This window comes from Nesoenas mayeri (assembly GCF_963082525.1).
Source record: "Nesoenas mayeri genome assembly, chromosome: 5".
In the NCBI taxonomy this organism is placed as follows: domain Eukaryota; kingdom Metazoa; phylum Chordata; class Aves; order Columbiformes; family Columbidae; genus Nesoenas; species Nesoenas mayeri.
Window position 1 is genome coordinate 13503048 of NC_137548.1, and position 18000 is coordinate 13521047.

General features: G+C 38.5%; 1 protein-coding gene across 4 annotated transcripts in view; it reads right to left on the minus strand.

Annotated features, from left to right (window-relative positions):
* Positions 1–18000, minus strand: part of EML1 (EMAP like 1) — a gene marked incomplete at both ends in the record, with an annotated part of 81319 nt that overhangs the window by 48410 nt on the left and 14909 nt on the right. For all 4 annotated transcript variants that reach the window (XM_080344906.1, XM_080344905.1, XM_080344904.1 and 1 more), the window contains 2 exons: positions 559–691; positions 4763–4945. In XM_080344906.1, the coding sequence (XP_080201032.1) occupies positions 559–691; positions 4763–4945 (316 nt within the window). The remainder of the gene's footprint in view (positions 1–558; positions 692–4762; positions 4946–18000) is intronic.

Sequence of the window (18000 nt, forward strand, 5' to 3'; positions counted from 1 at the left end):
AAAGGACTTAAATACATGCTAATGGTAAGATATCTAAAGATGGATGTTTTCATTTGCATAAATATGTGCTAGGCATAGGATTCCCCTCCTCCCTGAGATGCTTCTAACATTGCACATGCAGTTTGTATGATAATTTTTAGTGAGAGAAAATCATGAAATGTAACATGCAGATTTGTAATGTCAGCATGGTTTCACTACAGACTATATATTTTCTACTGGATTCCAAAAGAATCCTTGCACTACTTTTCATGTCACGTTGTACAACAGCACAGTGGAAATGCTTTATTCTCTATATGCTACACTGCAGTAGCAAGAAAATAACACACACCAGTAGACCAAGCATTGTGCATTCTTTCAATATTCATGGTAATAACCTTCATTCTAATTAGACCAAATAAGTTAAAGCCTCTTAAGAATGAAATCCATCCCTCCTTTTCTTTCTGAACTAAATATTTAGACCACAGCTTTGCAAATAAGACGAACTATGTATCTAGAAACTTAAAAAGGAAAATAGGTTATTTTCTCAGTTTAATGATGATGTTTCTGATAGATGCGTACCTTTTTGCTGCTGGTGATACAGTCTCCTTTCTGGTTCCTGATGGGGAAGGTAAAGAGCCACTTGGTTTCTTTGGTAACACAGTTCCATTATTAACAGTAGTCCTTAAAGGCAGGGTTTGTACCAGCGGTCTCGCTGCAAAACAAGCAGAAGATTAAATCGGTGTTTTCGCTTTCTTTTTTTAAATTTATTTCCCTCAGCAAACAACATTAGAATGTTCAAAAACATCTGTGTAGTAAGCCATTTTTCTTCCCCTATTGCCAAATTCACCATAGATGAGGGTTTTAATAAGGAGGATTTCTTTTTTTCATATTTAATCACATCAAGCAAATCATCTGCATGTGGCTTACACACAGCTATAACAAGCCTCACCTGTAAAACTCTGTCCTAGTTCAAGGAGGTTGCAGGTAAGTGTAAAGGTACCCACTGCCACCCAAACCCATCCTGCTCTCTTAAAAGAGCATCTGCCTCCTGCTCACCTGGATGGTGTTCAGAGGACATCTAGAAATCGAAGGCAGGTTGACATCCCAGAAACTCCTGCTCTTTACCCCTCAATGCTCCTGCAGGTTTTCCACAACCAAATGATCTACTAAGAAATCATTATTCCCTGAAAAATTTCCTCCTTATCAAGAACATGGGCTTATGTCTGGCAAAAAGGAATTTTACCCTTTAGTCAGAAAAAGTGATTGAAACCAGCAGAACAGTGGGTTTAATCAGCTGACATTATCTACCTTTGTTCTTCTGATCAAATTTTGGCTCAAAAAATGACAGAAGTCATACCTGTAATTAATAGGAGAATAACCAAAAACTCCCATTCAAGTACGTTAGAAATTAGTTGCAAAAACAAACAGTAGTCAAAACTGCAGGCAATGAGTACAAACACAAAAACTAGAGCAGACCATACCCTGAAAACACAGACACAAACACAACTAGTGCTCTCCCTACAGCGGGAAGAAAGCTGTGTACATCACTTGAAATTTGACAGAACATCGTATCACGAGCCAGCTTTGTAAAAATGCCAAAAGTCTCCGGGTTCAGATAAACAACACCCGAGAGAAGGCAGCAGTCACAAGTCATTTAAGGAACACAAAATAAAATTTCACTGAACTTGGAGATGGCAGAGAATATATCTAAAAAATGCTCTTTGAAATGAGCCTGCTGAGGATAAATGATCTAAAAAACTAAGCCAAAACACTAACAATTGTATGCAGTCCTAAGTTATACAATAACATCTTACGTAGCATTGACAGCAAGCATTTCTTGACCTGATAATCTGAAATATTAAAATAATGACCAAAAAAAAAAGGTAGCTATAAAAGCCTGTGCCTTGAGAAGATTAAAGCAGGAAATTCGGTCTACCTGGGAGCGCAAGTTTCAAAACAAACTTTGTCTTGAAATTTTGTTAGAATATATACTTGCTTATGTATTCATCATTTATTTGTTCATAGAAGAGGAACTTAGAAAGAAACCTACAAGGAAATATTGAAGGAATGAAGCTTATTTGACACAGAAGACTGAAGGATGATGTGAAAACAAATGAACAAAGAAAAATAAAAAAGACTTAAGTCTCCATGCTGACTGAGGATCTAAAAGCCTGTAACTGCAGATTGAAAGTGTGAGACAGTATCATTCTTACCAAAGGCAGGAGGAGCACGGGCTCTCTGTTTTAATGGGAAGGTTTAAGGAAAGGCTCAACAAGAGTTAAACAAATGCACAGTGCTTTCTAGCCCTGGCTTCCATGATCTATTTTAACAGACCAATGCCATCTTTAGAGCTTATATAAAAGACCTAAAATTCACCGTGCTTTGGCTTCTCATGCTTCTATTTATTTTTTTATTAAGGGATTCAGATATAATGATCCTATTCACTTATATAGTATTCATTCTTCCAAATTAAATTATTTCTACAGTTTCATGCTGGATGCTCTACTGCTTGTTTCCTCACTAATTGCTTCAATGCCATAATTAATCTGTACGTATAAAGTTAATTCTGTTGCATATAACAGAATCAGAGAGCTGCAGTTGAGCAGCTGTAGGCTTGTTTCCTGACATTCTGTAGCTCACAAAACTTCAATGAGGCTTTGAGATCAGGAATTAGAACAAGAATCAAAGTTAAATAAATTATTAAAATATTTTCCTCCTTCATAGTTATATAAAAAATGCCCATTAAAAAGTAGCAGGAGTGAACTAGCTGGATACTATTCACTCTCCTAACCTTACAAAATCAAATCTACCAGCAGCCAGGAATAAGCTCTGCAACTTTTATCAGAGATTTTGCTTCAAATCCAGCGCCAGCCCAGAATCCACACTTGTGGAGCTGGAGATTTAAAGATCTAACCCCATGATCAGCACAGAAAGCAACACCACAGAACTCTCACATGGCACACAGAAAAACTACACGTTATACAATTAATACACTGTTTACTCTGGAGTCACTTAGTTCTATTTACAACTACGAGTTCACATCAGTGGTAACTGACAGAACAGTCAAACAACCCCAAACGTGTCCTGGCTGTTAGAAGTTAGTAACTCAAACACATTGGTATTATTGCTTTGTCAGTAAGGTTTATTTTGGTAGTTCTGTTGCTTCAAGGTCTTACCTGTGGTAGCAGGACTGACATGTTTATCAGCCTCAGCAGCAGCTTTTTTAATCATACTCTGATCTATGGATTAATAGGGCTGTTAAGTTTACAAACAAACCAATAATGGCAAAAGGAAAGAACAACAAACACAAGTAAAACAAAGGCAGGAAGTCATACTGAACTCCACCAAGTAGCTGAACTAAATAACGAATGGGGGAGGAAAACAAAACAAAACACCCAAAACAGCATCAGTGAAGGAGCTCCACAAATGGCCAAGGTAAGCAGCTCACTTTCTGTTACGTATGCTGCTCCTAAGCTGCCTGCCTGAAGTCCAGAACAAGAATATGCACAAAGACCAAAAACAAGCTGAAGCTTTTTTCCAAGATCACAGACATTTCCTGCATATTCTAACAACACGATATATGATCAATCTCATTCTGTCCCTTTCTCCTTTTCTCATCTCCAGACACAAAACAAAACAAACATGACATCTCAGTTCAGCAAGTAGCTCCTTACCTACTCTGTTAAATCAATGCCTAAAAGTAAATATCTGTCACAAATATATAACTGAGATGAAAGGAAGTTCGAATTTCCAGGTGAGAAAATTATGAATCCATAACTACGTATCATACTTTCAATGGGAATTAAGTTTCTAATTTATATTAAAACATATTGCGACCCCAAGAGAAACAATTTCTTAATTTAGACAATAGGGAGCCTGTGAAGTCAGCCATATTTTATTTCCACATCTAGGTTGCCACCACTCTTACTCCTAAGATATCCCAAAAATACTTCTTGCATTCCTGCTAAGCTGCAGACAGGCAGTCTCCCCAGCTTTTGCTGCCGCACAGACTACAGCAAATCACACCAGCTGGCTTCTATTAAACCTTTACTACTGCGAAGCACTGGGTGTTCAACTCCATCTCTTCCGATTTGCGTACAGATCAACCCGTTCTCGCAGAGCAGGAACCAAGAGAGAGCTCACTGTGCAGATATGCACAGCCCAGCATGCTGTGAGCAGCAACATCTGTCACTTGTGCCACATTGCTGGCTCTGGATCTGCTGAGATGGAACAGGGTCGGGTACCAGCCACAGCTCTACCTGTCCCTCCTGCCTCAGCAGCTGGTGTTGCACCATCTCCTTGGTCACATCACGCTGCGCTAGCTCACAGCTCTGTCTTTGGCTATGCCTGCACCATCCAACGACACTTAAGACATTTTAAATTACATTAAAATTGCGCTTTATTTAAATTTAATTAATGTTTTCTATCAGAGAAAAGCTCTTAGGAGTTTCACTCCCAGAAGATGATGCATTCCCTAAAGAGTTTATCAACTGATCTTGATCAAAAGTCAGGAAGTGGTAGTCGTGGTTAAACTTAGGAAATGAATTAAGCACTGAGAACATGGAAATGCTTTGCTGGTTCATGGAAACTTTAGAAGCTCACAGATTTAACCACTTAGATTTTTATGTGTTCTCCTTTATGGGTTAAATTTCAAATATATTTCATTTTGAGTTTGATGTCTTGATTTTGAGCATTTCAGATATCTAAAGAATAGCCTGTTTTAATACATATCAAACATTCACTGAATTGCGCTACCTATTTTACATATATCTGAAATGCAAACCTTTGGTAGGTCCTTTCTTGTTCTGCATGGCCTGCTGTTCCTCTGTAATATTCAAGCGTCGAACCACATCAGCAAGGGCAGATTTGAGCAGCTGGATGTCATCTTCCTGCATCTGGACACGTTGCTCCAGAGAGGCAATGCGATCCGTTACCTCCATACTGCTTGCAGCAGAGGCACTGTCATCTAAGTAAAAGAACAGAAAAAGATGCGTTATCAACAATCTGTAACCATCAAGGAACACCTTCTATAACAGGCTCAACTGGCTGCAGCAAAAACCAAAGTGTTTCTCAGAGTTGGTGACCTACTGAGGAAGAAAGTTTTTAAGTTACCAAAAGGAAGAGATGGAAATAAATTAAAAAAATAAATAAATAAAAAGAGAGTACCTAAGTACCATGTGATAATGAGGTTGGTTCCAGGGCTACTTAGTGTTAATTGGGCCCCGCTATCATTCATTCACATGTCTGAACCAGAGTGATCAACCATCACCCTTCACTGTTCTGCCCAACACAACCCTCTGGCATTGGCCGGTGCTCAGGTGCAGAGCCGTCCTCTCCGATGCGCTACACACCCTTCTGGATTTTTCTTTCTCACATGTGTGATAGAACGTATACATTAGTTGTATACAAACAACAGATAGGCTTACACTTTTCAAATTATTCTCCACAGATGGAAGAATAGATATTAACCCCATCTGCTAACCCCTAATTTGTACCAGCAGTTTTATGAGAACATTCCCTCTGACTGAAATAGAAACATTAACTGCATTCAGAATTACTCAATAATTGTACTCCTAGCCTGCAAATTCTTAAAACGGTCATTACTTAGCATACAATTCACCCATTATTTGGAAAGAACCCACAGAAGCTTAAAGCCTACAACTCTGATGAAGGCTACACATTCTTTCCACACAAAACCAGTAACAAGAATATTTTTCCTACATGATTACTTTTGTTCCACTCCAGCTCCTATCACATAGAAACACTGTAATTTCTTACGATATTTAGTTTGGAAAAAGAAGAAGAAAGGAAAACAAAAGCAATGGCAAAGATGTTGAAGGTAGTATCTATTGCAGGGTGCGGGGGGCAAGTGCTGTTTTTGAAGAGTATGGTGAGGTTTTATTTAACTAGTGGATTTGAAACCTAAAAAAAAAAAGGTTGGGTATTAATTTTCTGGATCATTTTAAGTCATATTAGTCAAGTGATAATTAGATTACTTTAGCAAAAATGGACATTTATGCTACTATCTACAATCATAATTGACTTCTCCCTCATCCCTAACACAACTCAACAGTACATATTTCTTCTGTTAAAGCTGATCTCTCTTTGTGAAGAAGCTGGTATTTGTTTTCATTTCTTGTGTATTTAATTCTCCTCCATTCCAAACCAGTTTTCCACTTCTTTTGTACAATGGCATAAAATGCAAGTTAAATGCTTTGTGCATCATAATAACTAGTGTTGCATTTTAAAACAAAGTAAGTGTTTCAAACAGAAAAATAGCAGCTTCTGAGGGCATTTAAAAGCATGTCCAAAAATGTTAATAATACATACAAACTTTTACTATGAAGGCCTGAGGAAAAATTACATTAAGAAAAAAAAAATCTATTCATCTCCAAATAAGCCCAATACAAAATGTTTTCAGAATCTGTTCATAAACTGCGTTTTGGCTTCCTCACCCTTCCCACCCCCAACAGCTTTCTGCGGTTACCAAAAGCTGAATTACAAACAACTCAGAAACAAAGACTATAACAATATCGATAGTCCATAAACGGCTATAGACTAACATTGTTTAAGTTGCTTGTTAATTCTGTTACAGAATTTTCAGAGCATATTTGAAATATCAACGTAATTATGCTAAACACAGTGGTAATGTAAGTACCCAGTTCTGACAAACTAAACCAGAACTCAAGTTCCTGAAAAATGTTTTAAACCTTTCCCCGTGACAAAGCTGTCCAAACTTTGGCCTCTATCAGACTTCTGCTCAGCACAGCACAGGACTCTGTCCTGCAGCTGCTACAGGTAATTAATCCCCAAACCCCGATTAGCAGCCGTGCTGGCAGCAGCCTGAGCTGCCTGCAGAACTTAACCTTCTCTTGCACAAACAAAAGGCCCACGCTGCTCTAATGACTTTACACTTTAACTCTGCTGGAAATAACACAGATTAGCATAGTGGACAATAGGCAACCAAATCAAAAGCTTGATTTAGCCAGTACGAGCCAAATTCAAACTTCAGCCATCCTGCCAAACTCCATATGACAAGGCATAGTTTTCTTCTTAATTCAGTCAACAAGAAATAGCAAAGTCCCAAATTCAGGGCAGAGAAGGAAACCCAGGGAGAAATCAGTTGGTGATAAAATGATCTTGTTGTGAAAGAAAACATCCTCATTAAAGTATCAATTTCACTAATTTTTAAGGGTCTAAAAACAGTTAATTTTGTCTAAACATAAATCTTCAAGTAGTAAATCAGTGGCAATCGTTTATTTAGAGTCCCAAAAGCAATCACTCCCACTAACAACAATGATGTCGGACATCTCCCTTTCTTCCTGCCCCTTCTCCCAGCTGCTGCTGGGACTCTTCCCCTCACTGGCCAGCAAGCACCAGCAAACCCTTCCTCCGACAAACCGTCCGCACCTTCTGCTGTCACCGTCCTTCCTGGCCCTCAGGAACAGAACCCTCAGCCTTGCTGCCATCCACAACTTGTTTTTTTACTGTGGGTACTGCACTGGATGCAGTTCCCTTCCAAGGATGCATAAAAGTATGACATTTGAAACAACTTTCAGTAAGATTACAACTGAAGAGAAGATTTCATGGAGTCCAGTTAGACTCCACCCTGTGTGTGCACACACAAGTAAGCTAGAAAAGAGACAGAGAATATAATAAACCTATGTCTCCTGAAGAATGCGAAGTTCAATTATAAAATAAGCATAACCTGTTTATTACGCAAGGAGAGGACTGAATGTTCTTGCCATTGAGATCACTGCATTTGAGTGTGTTGAGTAATAGAGTTGCAACTTCAACACAACCAAATAAGCAAAGTGGTATAGTGTCAGAAAATGAAAAAACTACTTAATGATATAAACTAACCAAACAACAACAAAAAAGTCACAACAGATGCCACCTACTCTGCCCACAAGAGCAAAAGCTCTATTCTTTGCCTAACTTGTGATCTTCCTCTGCAGTACACAGCTCATCCTCACAGCAAAGAACATTTGCAAGCAAATATTTAGCACACATTTGTAATGCAATTTATTCTCCAAGTAGAGCCATCTTATTATTATTGCTCCCAAGCTAGTGTTAAATTTAAAGTGACTATACATTTTATAGCACCTAATTCCAAGTTTTCTCATGGATAAAGCACAGGGTGCTGTGAGGGGAGCATGGGGGGCTGGGAGGAAGGTAGGAAGGTGGGACCTTGTGGGGGGTCCAGCCTGGGGACACATCTTCCCACACAGGGTCCATGTGTATGCTCACACGGTAGCAGAGTTCCAAGTGTGCTTTGGTTATACAGTTACAGTAACTGAGGGAAAAGCGCTTCATAGTAAAGATGTAAAGATCAGCAAAACACTTCAGGTGAAGCCAAGGAAATAAAAAGCATGCTTTTAAAAGGAATCCACATAAAAAGAAATTTGCAGCAATAATACACAACCATTACCATACAGCTTTACAATATAATAAGAATACCATTCTGCCAATACATACTACTCCTTTAACATTGTCAATATACTTAGATTGGGTGACCTCTTTGCAATCTAGTTGTCATAAACCCCACAGATGTTCACTACCTTGAAAGGCATTTGAAGGAGACCATGAATCCCAACCATTTGCCTTGAAGCATTAGATCTACTTATCAGTCACTGCCACTATTTCTGCCCATGGACAGACAGAACATTGCATCACCTACATCAATAGCATGTTAGAATTAATAATTGCCTATTTTCTTTTCCATGGGAAGAAAAAGGACTCTTAAAGTGAAATTTATGCAACTTGTTTTCAGAAATCTGAAGTGAATCACATTCTACAAGTGTTGATTTCTTTTCATGGATTATAATGCAAGTCTAAATCACTGTCTCAAAGATGTAAAGCTACATCTCATGAGATAAATGCCACCTACAAAGTCCAAAATTAGATAAAACAAGAAGGTATCAATTCAGATGCCTGATTTTTCATTGTAATACATATTTGAAGTAAAGCTTGGAAAGAAGAGTTATTTGTCATTTATGCTTTGCTGAGATTCTGTAGGTTTCAAAGAGAAGGCAGAGAGGGAATGTTCTTCATGCCTCTCTTTAAATTTTCCAACTGGCTAATCCATGATCTCATAGATTGGAAAGATTTCTTGTGGCAAACTAAAAGACAATACTGAGTCAGATGATTAATCTGCTTCCAGAGCGCCTTCCAGTTTTTCAGCAATTTATTACTTGAACTCAGCCGAATGTGAGGAAACATCCAAAGCAAAGCCAACAGCAGGACATGGACGCTGTTTACAAGAATGATTTCCATACTATTTCAATGTATGTAGGCTAAAGAAAAATACCATACTTAAACTATTAATAAAAGAGAAACATATTAAAATGCATACTATTTTCTATAGATTTTACTTGCTGGAAAACATACATCTGAACTGTAAATTAATGGTGTAGAAAATAGAAGACCTCCCAGAATTAATAGCTTTCTTTTTTTTGGTGGGGGGGGGAGAGGAACTACACAGTCCTCCCCTGCCTCCTTCCCTCCTCCCCCAAAAAGAAACTACCTGTATTTTTGCATTGTCTAATGTCTATAAGTTTTCAAAATAAGTAAGCTCTATATTATTCATTCTTTTTCTACACAGTACTAAAATACAAATTTAAAAAGCTAAAATTAATAGAGGCTTGGCATTTCCTGCACCCTCCTCAAAGAATGACTTCATTAAACATATTCCACCTTTACGTTATGCAGACATTAATGTTGTCTTGTCCAGCTCTGGCCGTGGCAGCTGATTAATTAGTGGAAACATTAGATATTGAGTCTGGAAAGACTGGCAAAAAAAAAAAAGAAAAGAAAAGAAAAAAAGAGTTTATTCAATCAGTACGTTGCCTCTTTGCAGCAACAATTAGCAGGATCAAATGATACATTAAGCACTTCCAAATCTTTTAGCGTGTATACTGTGTATTTCATGTCTGTAAAGTACCTAGCACATTGGAGATATGCTTGCTAGACACAGTACTCATTAAAAGCAGCATCTTACAGTCCTGGCCAAAGCTGTCCTTGAATTTCAACATTCTGCAGGACATGAGAAAGGAAAATCTAAACCTTGTAGCGATGATAAATTCCAGCAGTGGTCTGTGGCAGAAATCAAAGATAACCCACGTGATCGAAAACACGGCAAAGGATGGCAGTGAGATGGCAGCATCACCTGCACACAGAGATGTTCTTCTGACAGACTGTGCCAACAAGCCTGAGCTGAACTCAACTGGTAGGAATGCTTTCCGTCCTTGAGAGATATCAGTAAGTATGTAATTCTCTGCGCTTTTCCCGAAATTAATTGGTACGAGTATTTACATTCCTTGAAAAATGTTCTGAACTCCAGCATCGCTACTAGAGCCTTACGAAACACGCACATGGACAGACAGGAATTCCCCACCTCCAGCACACAAACAACTGTACAGCAGAACCCACCAGCAGAGAGAAAGTTAAGGGTTGCATTTAGTAAAAAATATGGAAACAAAAAGCACAATCCCACAGCTGAGTTTAGATAGGGAGAATTACAGACTGGATTTGACGCAGCATACTACCGAGCAGGTAATAACACTGAATATGCTACACTTCCAGAAACACTTTTCCAGCCAAAAAGGCCCATGTTTTCCAGGCTCCACAAACTCTGCAAAACTGTCAGATGTAGCCCAACTCACTCAGTACACATTTGGCACCCTCCCCTTCCGCCCACATCATCACTGGTATCTCATGCAAGTAATTGAGTTACTTAAACTATTTTCTTGCGGCTCCCTGGGAGTCACACTAACACTAACTTTCAAGTGACCTCTCCGCTTCACCTCTCGCAATGCCATCTGTTTAGCTTGAAACTCTAACAGTGCAGAAAAAAATCCCTCTGTGGCAGGCATCTCCTACATCTTCAAAATCCTGTCCTCCCTTCTTGCTTCATTTCATGCATCTTCGAGTTCAGGGCACAGAAGTCAGCCAGACAACCTTGGATGGATATCGTTTGTCTGAATTAACAGTAACTGAGAGAAAAAGGAGAATTAGGAAGAGAGACAACAGTCCAAGGTTTAAAATTAAAACCTTACAAAATGAACACAAGCAATTCACTGTGGTACATAAACAGGGGAATGCAGCCACGACACCGTTGCCAGGGTTAGATGCAGGATCTGGAAAGTACCGAGTATTCTCCTTGTAGCAACTTCTGTGGCATAATGTCAGCAGTCATTTACAGACCAAAAGATCCTCTGTGCAAGAGAACAATGGGAAAATAAAACAGCAGGTTTAGTTTCCTTTGACAATGCCACACCAAGCTCCTTTGTTTAAAAGATTAGTGTCGACAGTATTTCACAGACTAAATATCTTTCCTCCATCCAGTTTTCTAATGCAAAACATTGTACCGTACCTGAAACACAGCAGCAGCTTTCCAGGCTTGTCTCCTGGGGACAATGACAACACATATGGGCAACAGCTTATCATAAAGTCTGGTACATACTGCACTAGTCTGGTAGACCCTGATTTGACCAGATTAGAGTTTTCCACTGTGAGAAGCAAGTGGATTTAAGGCCTAAAAAAAATGTTATCCTATTTAATCTTGTTATTTTGTGTGGTAAGGGAAAAACCAGACGAAAATTTTTAACTATGTTTAGAAGCCTAAAAGCATGTTGCTTTACCTGAAGTTTTAGCAATCAAAACTAGCTGCCAGCTGAACACTAAAGGAATGTCCTTTATTATGTCAAATCCTCTAATTGTGTTTTATTATAAAAGTATACATAATAGGATAAAAGTGCAAACACCATATATGCTTTTTCAGCTGGAAAGCTTTGATTGTGAGGAACAAGAAATCACATCTAATCTTTAAACCTGATAGCTATAGAAACAATACCATGCCTGTCTATAAGCTTACGTGTGTGTATATGCGCATACAGTCTCTGAACAGGTAGGACAACTTTTCAGTTCAATCCCTATTCTAATGCATGTACTTAAGATAAGAGTGATTAACACTGCAAGGAGATGGCCTAGTTCGGTACAATCAGGTACATCTCACGGTAAGTAATCTGAACAGACCAGATTAGTTTTTCCATGTCCTCACAAGGTATGTGTGTGTAGGAGGAACCGGGAAGAGGACAACTCTGTCCCACACATCCCCCATTGTCGTACTCTGGGCTGCACTGGGAACCTACGAGACAGGTGATCTGAAAGGGACCACAGTGACAGTAATGTAAAGCATCATCTTGTGAGAGCAGATCGCTTCAAAACCATTCTAATTAAAAAAATCCTGTAATCCAAATATTTCTTATTCTACTATATATGGACTACAGATGGTTATTTCTGTGAACAGTATTTTCCCTTCTCTAATACAGCTATTGTAGTTCAGTATTTATAAAATCTTATTACTGTGTTTCCCAACATTTGCTGAGGAATAACTTGTCCTTTTACAGTTTTACCACTAGAAATTTGAAGACGGGCAATATAAAATTAGAAGCAGAATTTCAAAGGATAAATCCATAATAGCAATCATCACTCAGAGCCTCACAGAGGGGTGCACTGTATTCATTAACAAGATGGAAAGGAGAAAATTATCTTAGCAGAAAATTCTCAGAAAGTTCCTTGTGGATAATTAGTCAGCAATCACTGTAGCAAAATTAGAAGCATGTGCCCTTGACCTGCCTGTGGCTGTCAGGCCATAACCAGCAGTTTACTATTTTTCCCCAGCAGATGGTAGATGAGCTTCTATTCAGATATCAACTAGTTAAAAATTATCTTCTCCAATAGTGCTTAAGTGGAAGATGGAGGAAATTTTTGACACATCAATAAATTAGAGGAATTTTCCCCACAAGAGGTCTATCAATGTAAATGCTTCACAATTTAATGTGCTAGCTCTGTTGTGCATAGAAATCAATAGAAAATGTTTTAACAAGTTATCATTCCTCCACATTATGCTGGGAACAGTCTGTACCATAAGAAAAAGAAATCGTGAACAAAAGCCAGGAGAAAAGAAGACGACCTGTAGCATAATATTAACACAAGGACATCGGCTGGAGAGAAGTGACACCACAGGATCTGCCCAGTAAAGAAGCTGGAGATACAGCCTAACACAAACTTGTAAAGAAAGGAACTTAGCTCAACATATTTTCACTGCCTTTAAAAAAACTGGATGTCTCCACTGGATTCTTCAACTATGCCGTATGCAAGTAAACAGAAAGATTTACTTTAACTTGCAGTCAGGACAGATTTAAATGGCAAGAAAACTGATTAAAAACATCTTTTAAAAGTTACTGATGTCAGCCTGTGATAATGCATTACAAACCTTTTGTATTTTATTTTGTTTGTTGCGTACTTCTTCAGTTATTTTCCTAGAGAAATATTGATCCACACTAGCAAGAAACCACAAAAACTATCAGCCACCAGTCGATCTACAATTAAATGTAGCCTTAACGTTACATTAGAGATAGCACTATACAAACACTTAAGAAACTACTTACGTTAGCACACATTTCTTCCCTTATGTATTTGATATTAGAATGACAAGTGATACTTAAATTTACTTCACTCATTAACTTCTAACCTACAATTCCTTATAATCTGCATTTTAATGAAAATTATAATAATATATGCATAAGGTCTTAAAAATCAAATTGAAAATACTATTAAACTTCACAAATACATAAGCAAATAAAACACTTTTTCCACTTATGAAATGAAAGATTTACTAAAACTGAGACTATATCAATAGCAAGAAATCCATAATTTTTCATTAGAAATACTTTGTGTTTTGCCTTATTTCATAAGCATATCCTTGGAGAATTTATGAATTGGAAAATCTCGCCTCTAATCAGTAGCATTTATTTGTAAGATATAACCCACCCACCAAATATTCTGCATTTACACTTCTTAAAGGCTTATCAGATTTTCAAATTGTTTATTGTATACTAAAAGTAAACAACATAATACAAAGAGAACAAAACATTCCTCCTGCATCTGCAGAAGGGGTTATTGATGTCAAAAGCAGATTTATCACTTTCACAAACTCCGGTTTCTTGTTCTCAGCTAACGGCTTCACTTCGAGCAGTGGCCTGACTTTTTTCCAGAACTCTGTACCTCATGAATATTTTAGTTTCTGAAATTAATACAGTATAACATTAGGCTTCATTACAGGTTGTCACAAAGACAAATCATGATCTAAATATTTAAAAGAAAAAAATTCTTACAAATTTAGAAAACTATTTTAAGTCTTCTTTTCAAACCTGTCTTGTTCAGAACTGCCTTTCACAGTAATGTACGATTTTTTTCACTATTCCCAGTTAATCTAGTGCTCGTGAGAAGTACTTGAATTAACTAGTGACACCCTTGCTTGGATGGGAGAGGGAAAAAAAGCATACAGGATGCCAACAGACTGGAAATTGTACCACATTGTCCATCTTTGTATTCAATTAGGGTTAAGTCTTCCTTTCATTTAATACTGATAGACATTAAAGCTCCCATTTAAAATTATGCTAAACCAATAATTTAAGCTAAGTAATATAATTATTTTATTCTAAAATCTTCAGATCGCACATTTCCACTCTCCAGAAAAAAAAAAAATATATATATATTCTTACTGACATTAATGCAGAAAGAACAAACTGCCCTTGCCAAGGACTTAAATACAGCCAGACACACTATATTTGATAGAGTGTTAAATGTTCTGGTAATAACCAGGAAAAGGATTGCTTTAGGGCTTTTTAGGTCACAGAGAAGGAAGAAAATCCCTTGATTCCCTACCCTTAAAAAAACTCAAATAAATTATTTCAGGTTTGTTTCAGGAAACAGATAAACATACATAATTTGAAAAATTATTTGGTTTAAAATGCAGCTCCTCTAACTGAACACAATTCGCATTCTTTTTGTTTTAAACTGGGTTCCCTAGCATGAGATCATATTCTTATTTTTACCACGGTGGGGTGCGTGGCACTGTCACACATCTCACCAGCTGCGATGGCATTCCCGGCACATGACGCCAGCGTGGTCCTGCCGCCCCGGGAGCAAAGGAGCTGCAGTCCCAGGCTGGCCCCGTCCTCCCCAGCATTTGGCAATGCTACGATGATGGGCACGTGGCCTATTTTTAAAAGAGATTCGGGTTTGCATGGAGGAGGAGACAGAGCTAATCTATTTTCTAGCTTTCATGTTTGTTAAAAAAAGTTTACAGATATGCTTTGATCAACTGATGCAGCATTATATCTCCCCAAGGCTACACAGAGAGTCCTTAGCAAAAGGGAGAGCAGACAGCAGAGGCCTGATCCGGCCTTGCCTGGGAACAAGGCCAGGCGAAGGTCCAAGCAGAGCCCGGCTCATGACGGTTCCTCTCCCTCAAGGACTTTCTGGGACTGTTTTCCTTCTGGCAGCAGTCAGGACTTCTCCATTATGAGTTTTACCTGAGAGAGTAGATGGGCACAGGCTGTGCAGAGCAAAGCCTTTTCCAAAAGTCATCTCCTCATGGCACTGAACTGAAGTACTAGTGCCAACAAACCCTGCAGAAAGCCAGGCTGACAGAGCTCTTGTTGCCCCATGACTACCAAGCATCTGAGCTGTGACCTTCATGATAAGGTAGAGTCTACCGGCAAAGACAAACTTTTAAGGCAAATATGACCATAGAGATTTAGGGCAAAGGTTCACTTATGCTTTCTTAGCTTGGGATGTGGAGGGACCTCACTTAAGCCAGACCTCTGTATCCAACTATACAGACACAAGATAGGGCAACTACAGCCACTTGAACTACATTCATGTAATATTTTCAGGGTTCTCACTTGTGACACTGGAATTTTTTTGTTTACTTATCTTCCCCTCTTTAATATTTTTTTTTTTTTTTGTAGGCTACAACTTCATAAGTCAAATTAAATACATGCCAGGACACCATTTAACATTAAAATCTTTATTTATGATTCAAACAGGTACATTTCTAAAAATGGTCCTGAACACAAATTACCAGTCTCCAAATGCATAAAGATTATTTCAGGGACAAGACTTGCCCACAATGGCACCTAGGTATAGTGAACATCCTTAATGCAGCACAGAGCAGCAATTTCCATGGGCAGCAAGCTGAGCAACTGAACTTGGAAATCGATAGGATTTGTGAGAGGTGGGAAAAAGGCTGAAACTGACTGGAAAACATTTCGCCCCACTGCAGTGAAGCGATAGTTCAGAAAACAATATCTGCTCACACCACATCCATTTTGTAAGCCAGACAAGGCAAACAGGAGACACCTTTTTCAAAATACCCTTCAGTTTTGCAAATGGCAGACAGAGTAAAGTCTAGTACAGAAAAGCTCAGCATGTAAATACTTAACTACGTAAAAGACACAAATATAATAAACAATCACAAGGTAAGATACACAGATCAGAAGGTCATATTCCCAATATTTAACACAACTTCGGAAACACCCCAGATGTCAGGCTCTCTCCGTGGCAGTGAAATCTCAGCCCCACAGCTACAGCTTCCCCGGGTCAGTGACCCAACTCCTCAAGCTCAATCACCTTATTTGCAACAAACAGTTTCCAAATTTTGATTCTTCACCAAAACCAAGCTTTTCATATTTGAAAGGTCAAAAGATTAAGATAAATGAAAAACAGTCTGATTGACCAGGCCTTCCCTGTTACACTCAAGCAGTAAGAACCACCAAGGCAAGGTCGTCACACACCCCAGCAATGATATTCTATCCATACCTCTCTGGCTTATTCCTTTGTTTGTTTTTGTTTTGTTTTGTTTTCCAAATGGAAACAAGACAGCTTCATAAGTACACTATCAAGTAAAAGCAACCCACACAAGTATTTTACTGAAAAATATATTATGAACAGTCACTCACAGAGTGTGATAGTTCCCATGTCCCTACTTATTTTAAAAAAAAAGAACATTTCCTAGAAAAATATTATTAATTTTTATATATTTTTTTTTTACTGTATTGCAAGTAATTCAATGCCTTACTAGCTCTCCTTGCCAGAAAATGAGAGGCTTTTGAACTGGATATCAACTTTACTGGCTTTACATTTACTGGATTTCAAATCCACTTTAAATACATTTACTGGATCTATTTGACCCAGGGAAAATCTGTCTTGTGAAATGAATGAGGCACAATGAGGCACTATTCCTATGAAAATTATAGGGGCTGATGAAGTTACTAAAAAAAAATTGTAACACACGAATAAACCAGTTTTGTTTTAAGGTTCATTATGCAGCCTTAGTTCGAATATATTCTGACTTCCCAGAGCTTAAAAAGGAAAGCTTAATAATTTTCCCAATTTTTCCAGAGGTGTTGGAACTTTCTATCTGCTTGCTACTTCTTCCACAGAAACAACTGACAGCAATGAGAGTGCATTAGAATCCATGGATCTGTACCAGAAGATAAAAAAAAAATATTATGTTTCATAGACACCTGCCTACAGCGGAGTAGAGACAAGATTCAAGAAATCTGCATTTCCTCACAAACTCTCTAAGGGACTACACTCTCATGCTGCAGGTTCTCAAGGCTTCTGCTCTTCAACCTGCTCAGTGTCTGGTGAGACACTGGAACAGGCTGCCCAGAGAAGCCCCATCATTAAGGGTTTTCAAGGTTAAGTTGGACAGAGCTTTGAGCAACCTGATCTAGTGGAAGAGGGCCCCTATGTCCATCATAGGCAAAAATCTACCCAGTCCTACCCCTGCAGTCTACAGTCAACGTCTCCTTAGCTGTTCTGTTGGGCCAAAGACTACACAGTCTGATGGGGCAAGAGCTGGAGGACATTCAGTTGTGCTGCTGAGACCTGTGCTTGAAGCTTCATTAACACCAGTGCTGAGAGACCACAGTACAAACAGCAGAAGCATCATCTGCTATTTTGGCAGCTCACACCTGATTTCTGAAAGACTTGCAGCCTGGCAATCAGACAGAGCAGCAGTGTGGTGGGGAAAATGGTCTCCCTGATAGTGCTGAGTCCTCCAGAACTCACTCTGACTTTCTCTCAAGAAATAAAAATGCTGCTAGCAATTTGAAGAGCAAATTGTAACTAAAAACTGGCAGCATGACCTCACCACTACCTCTT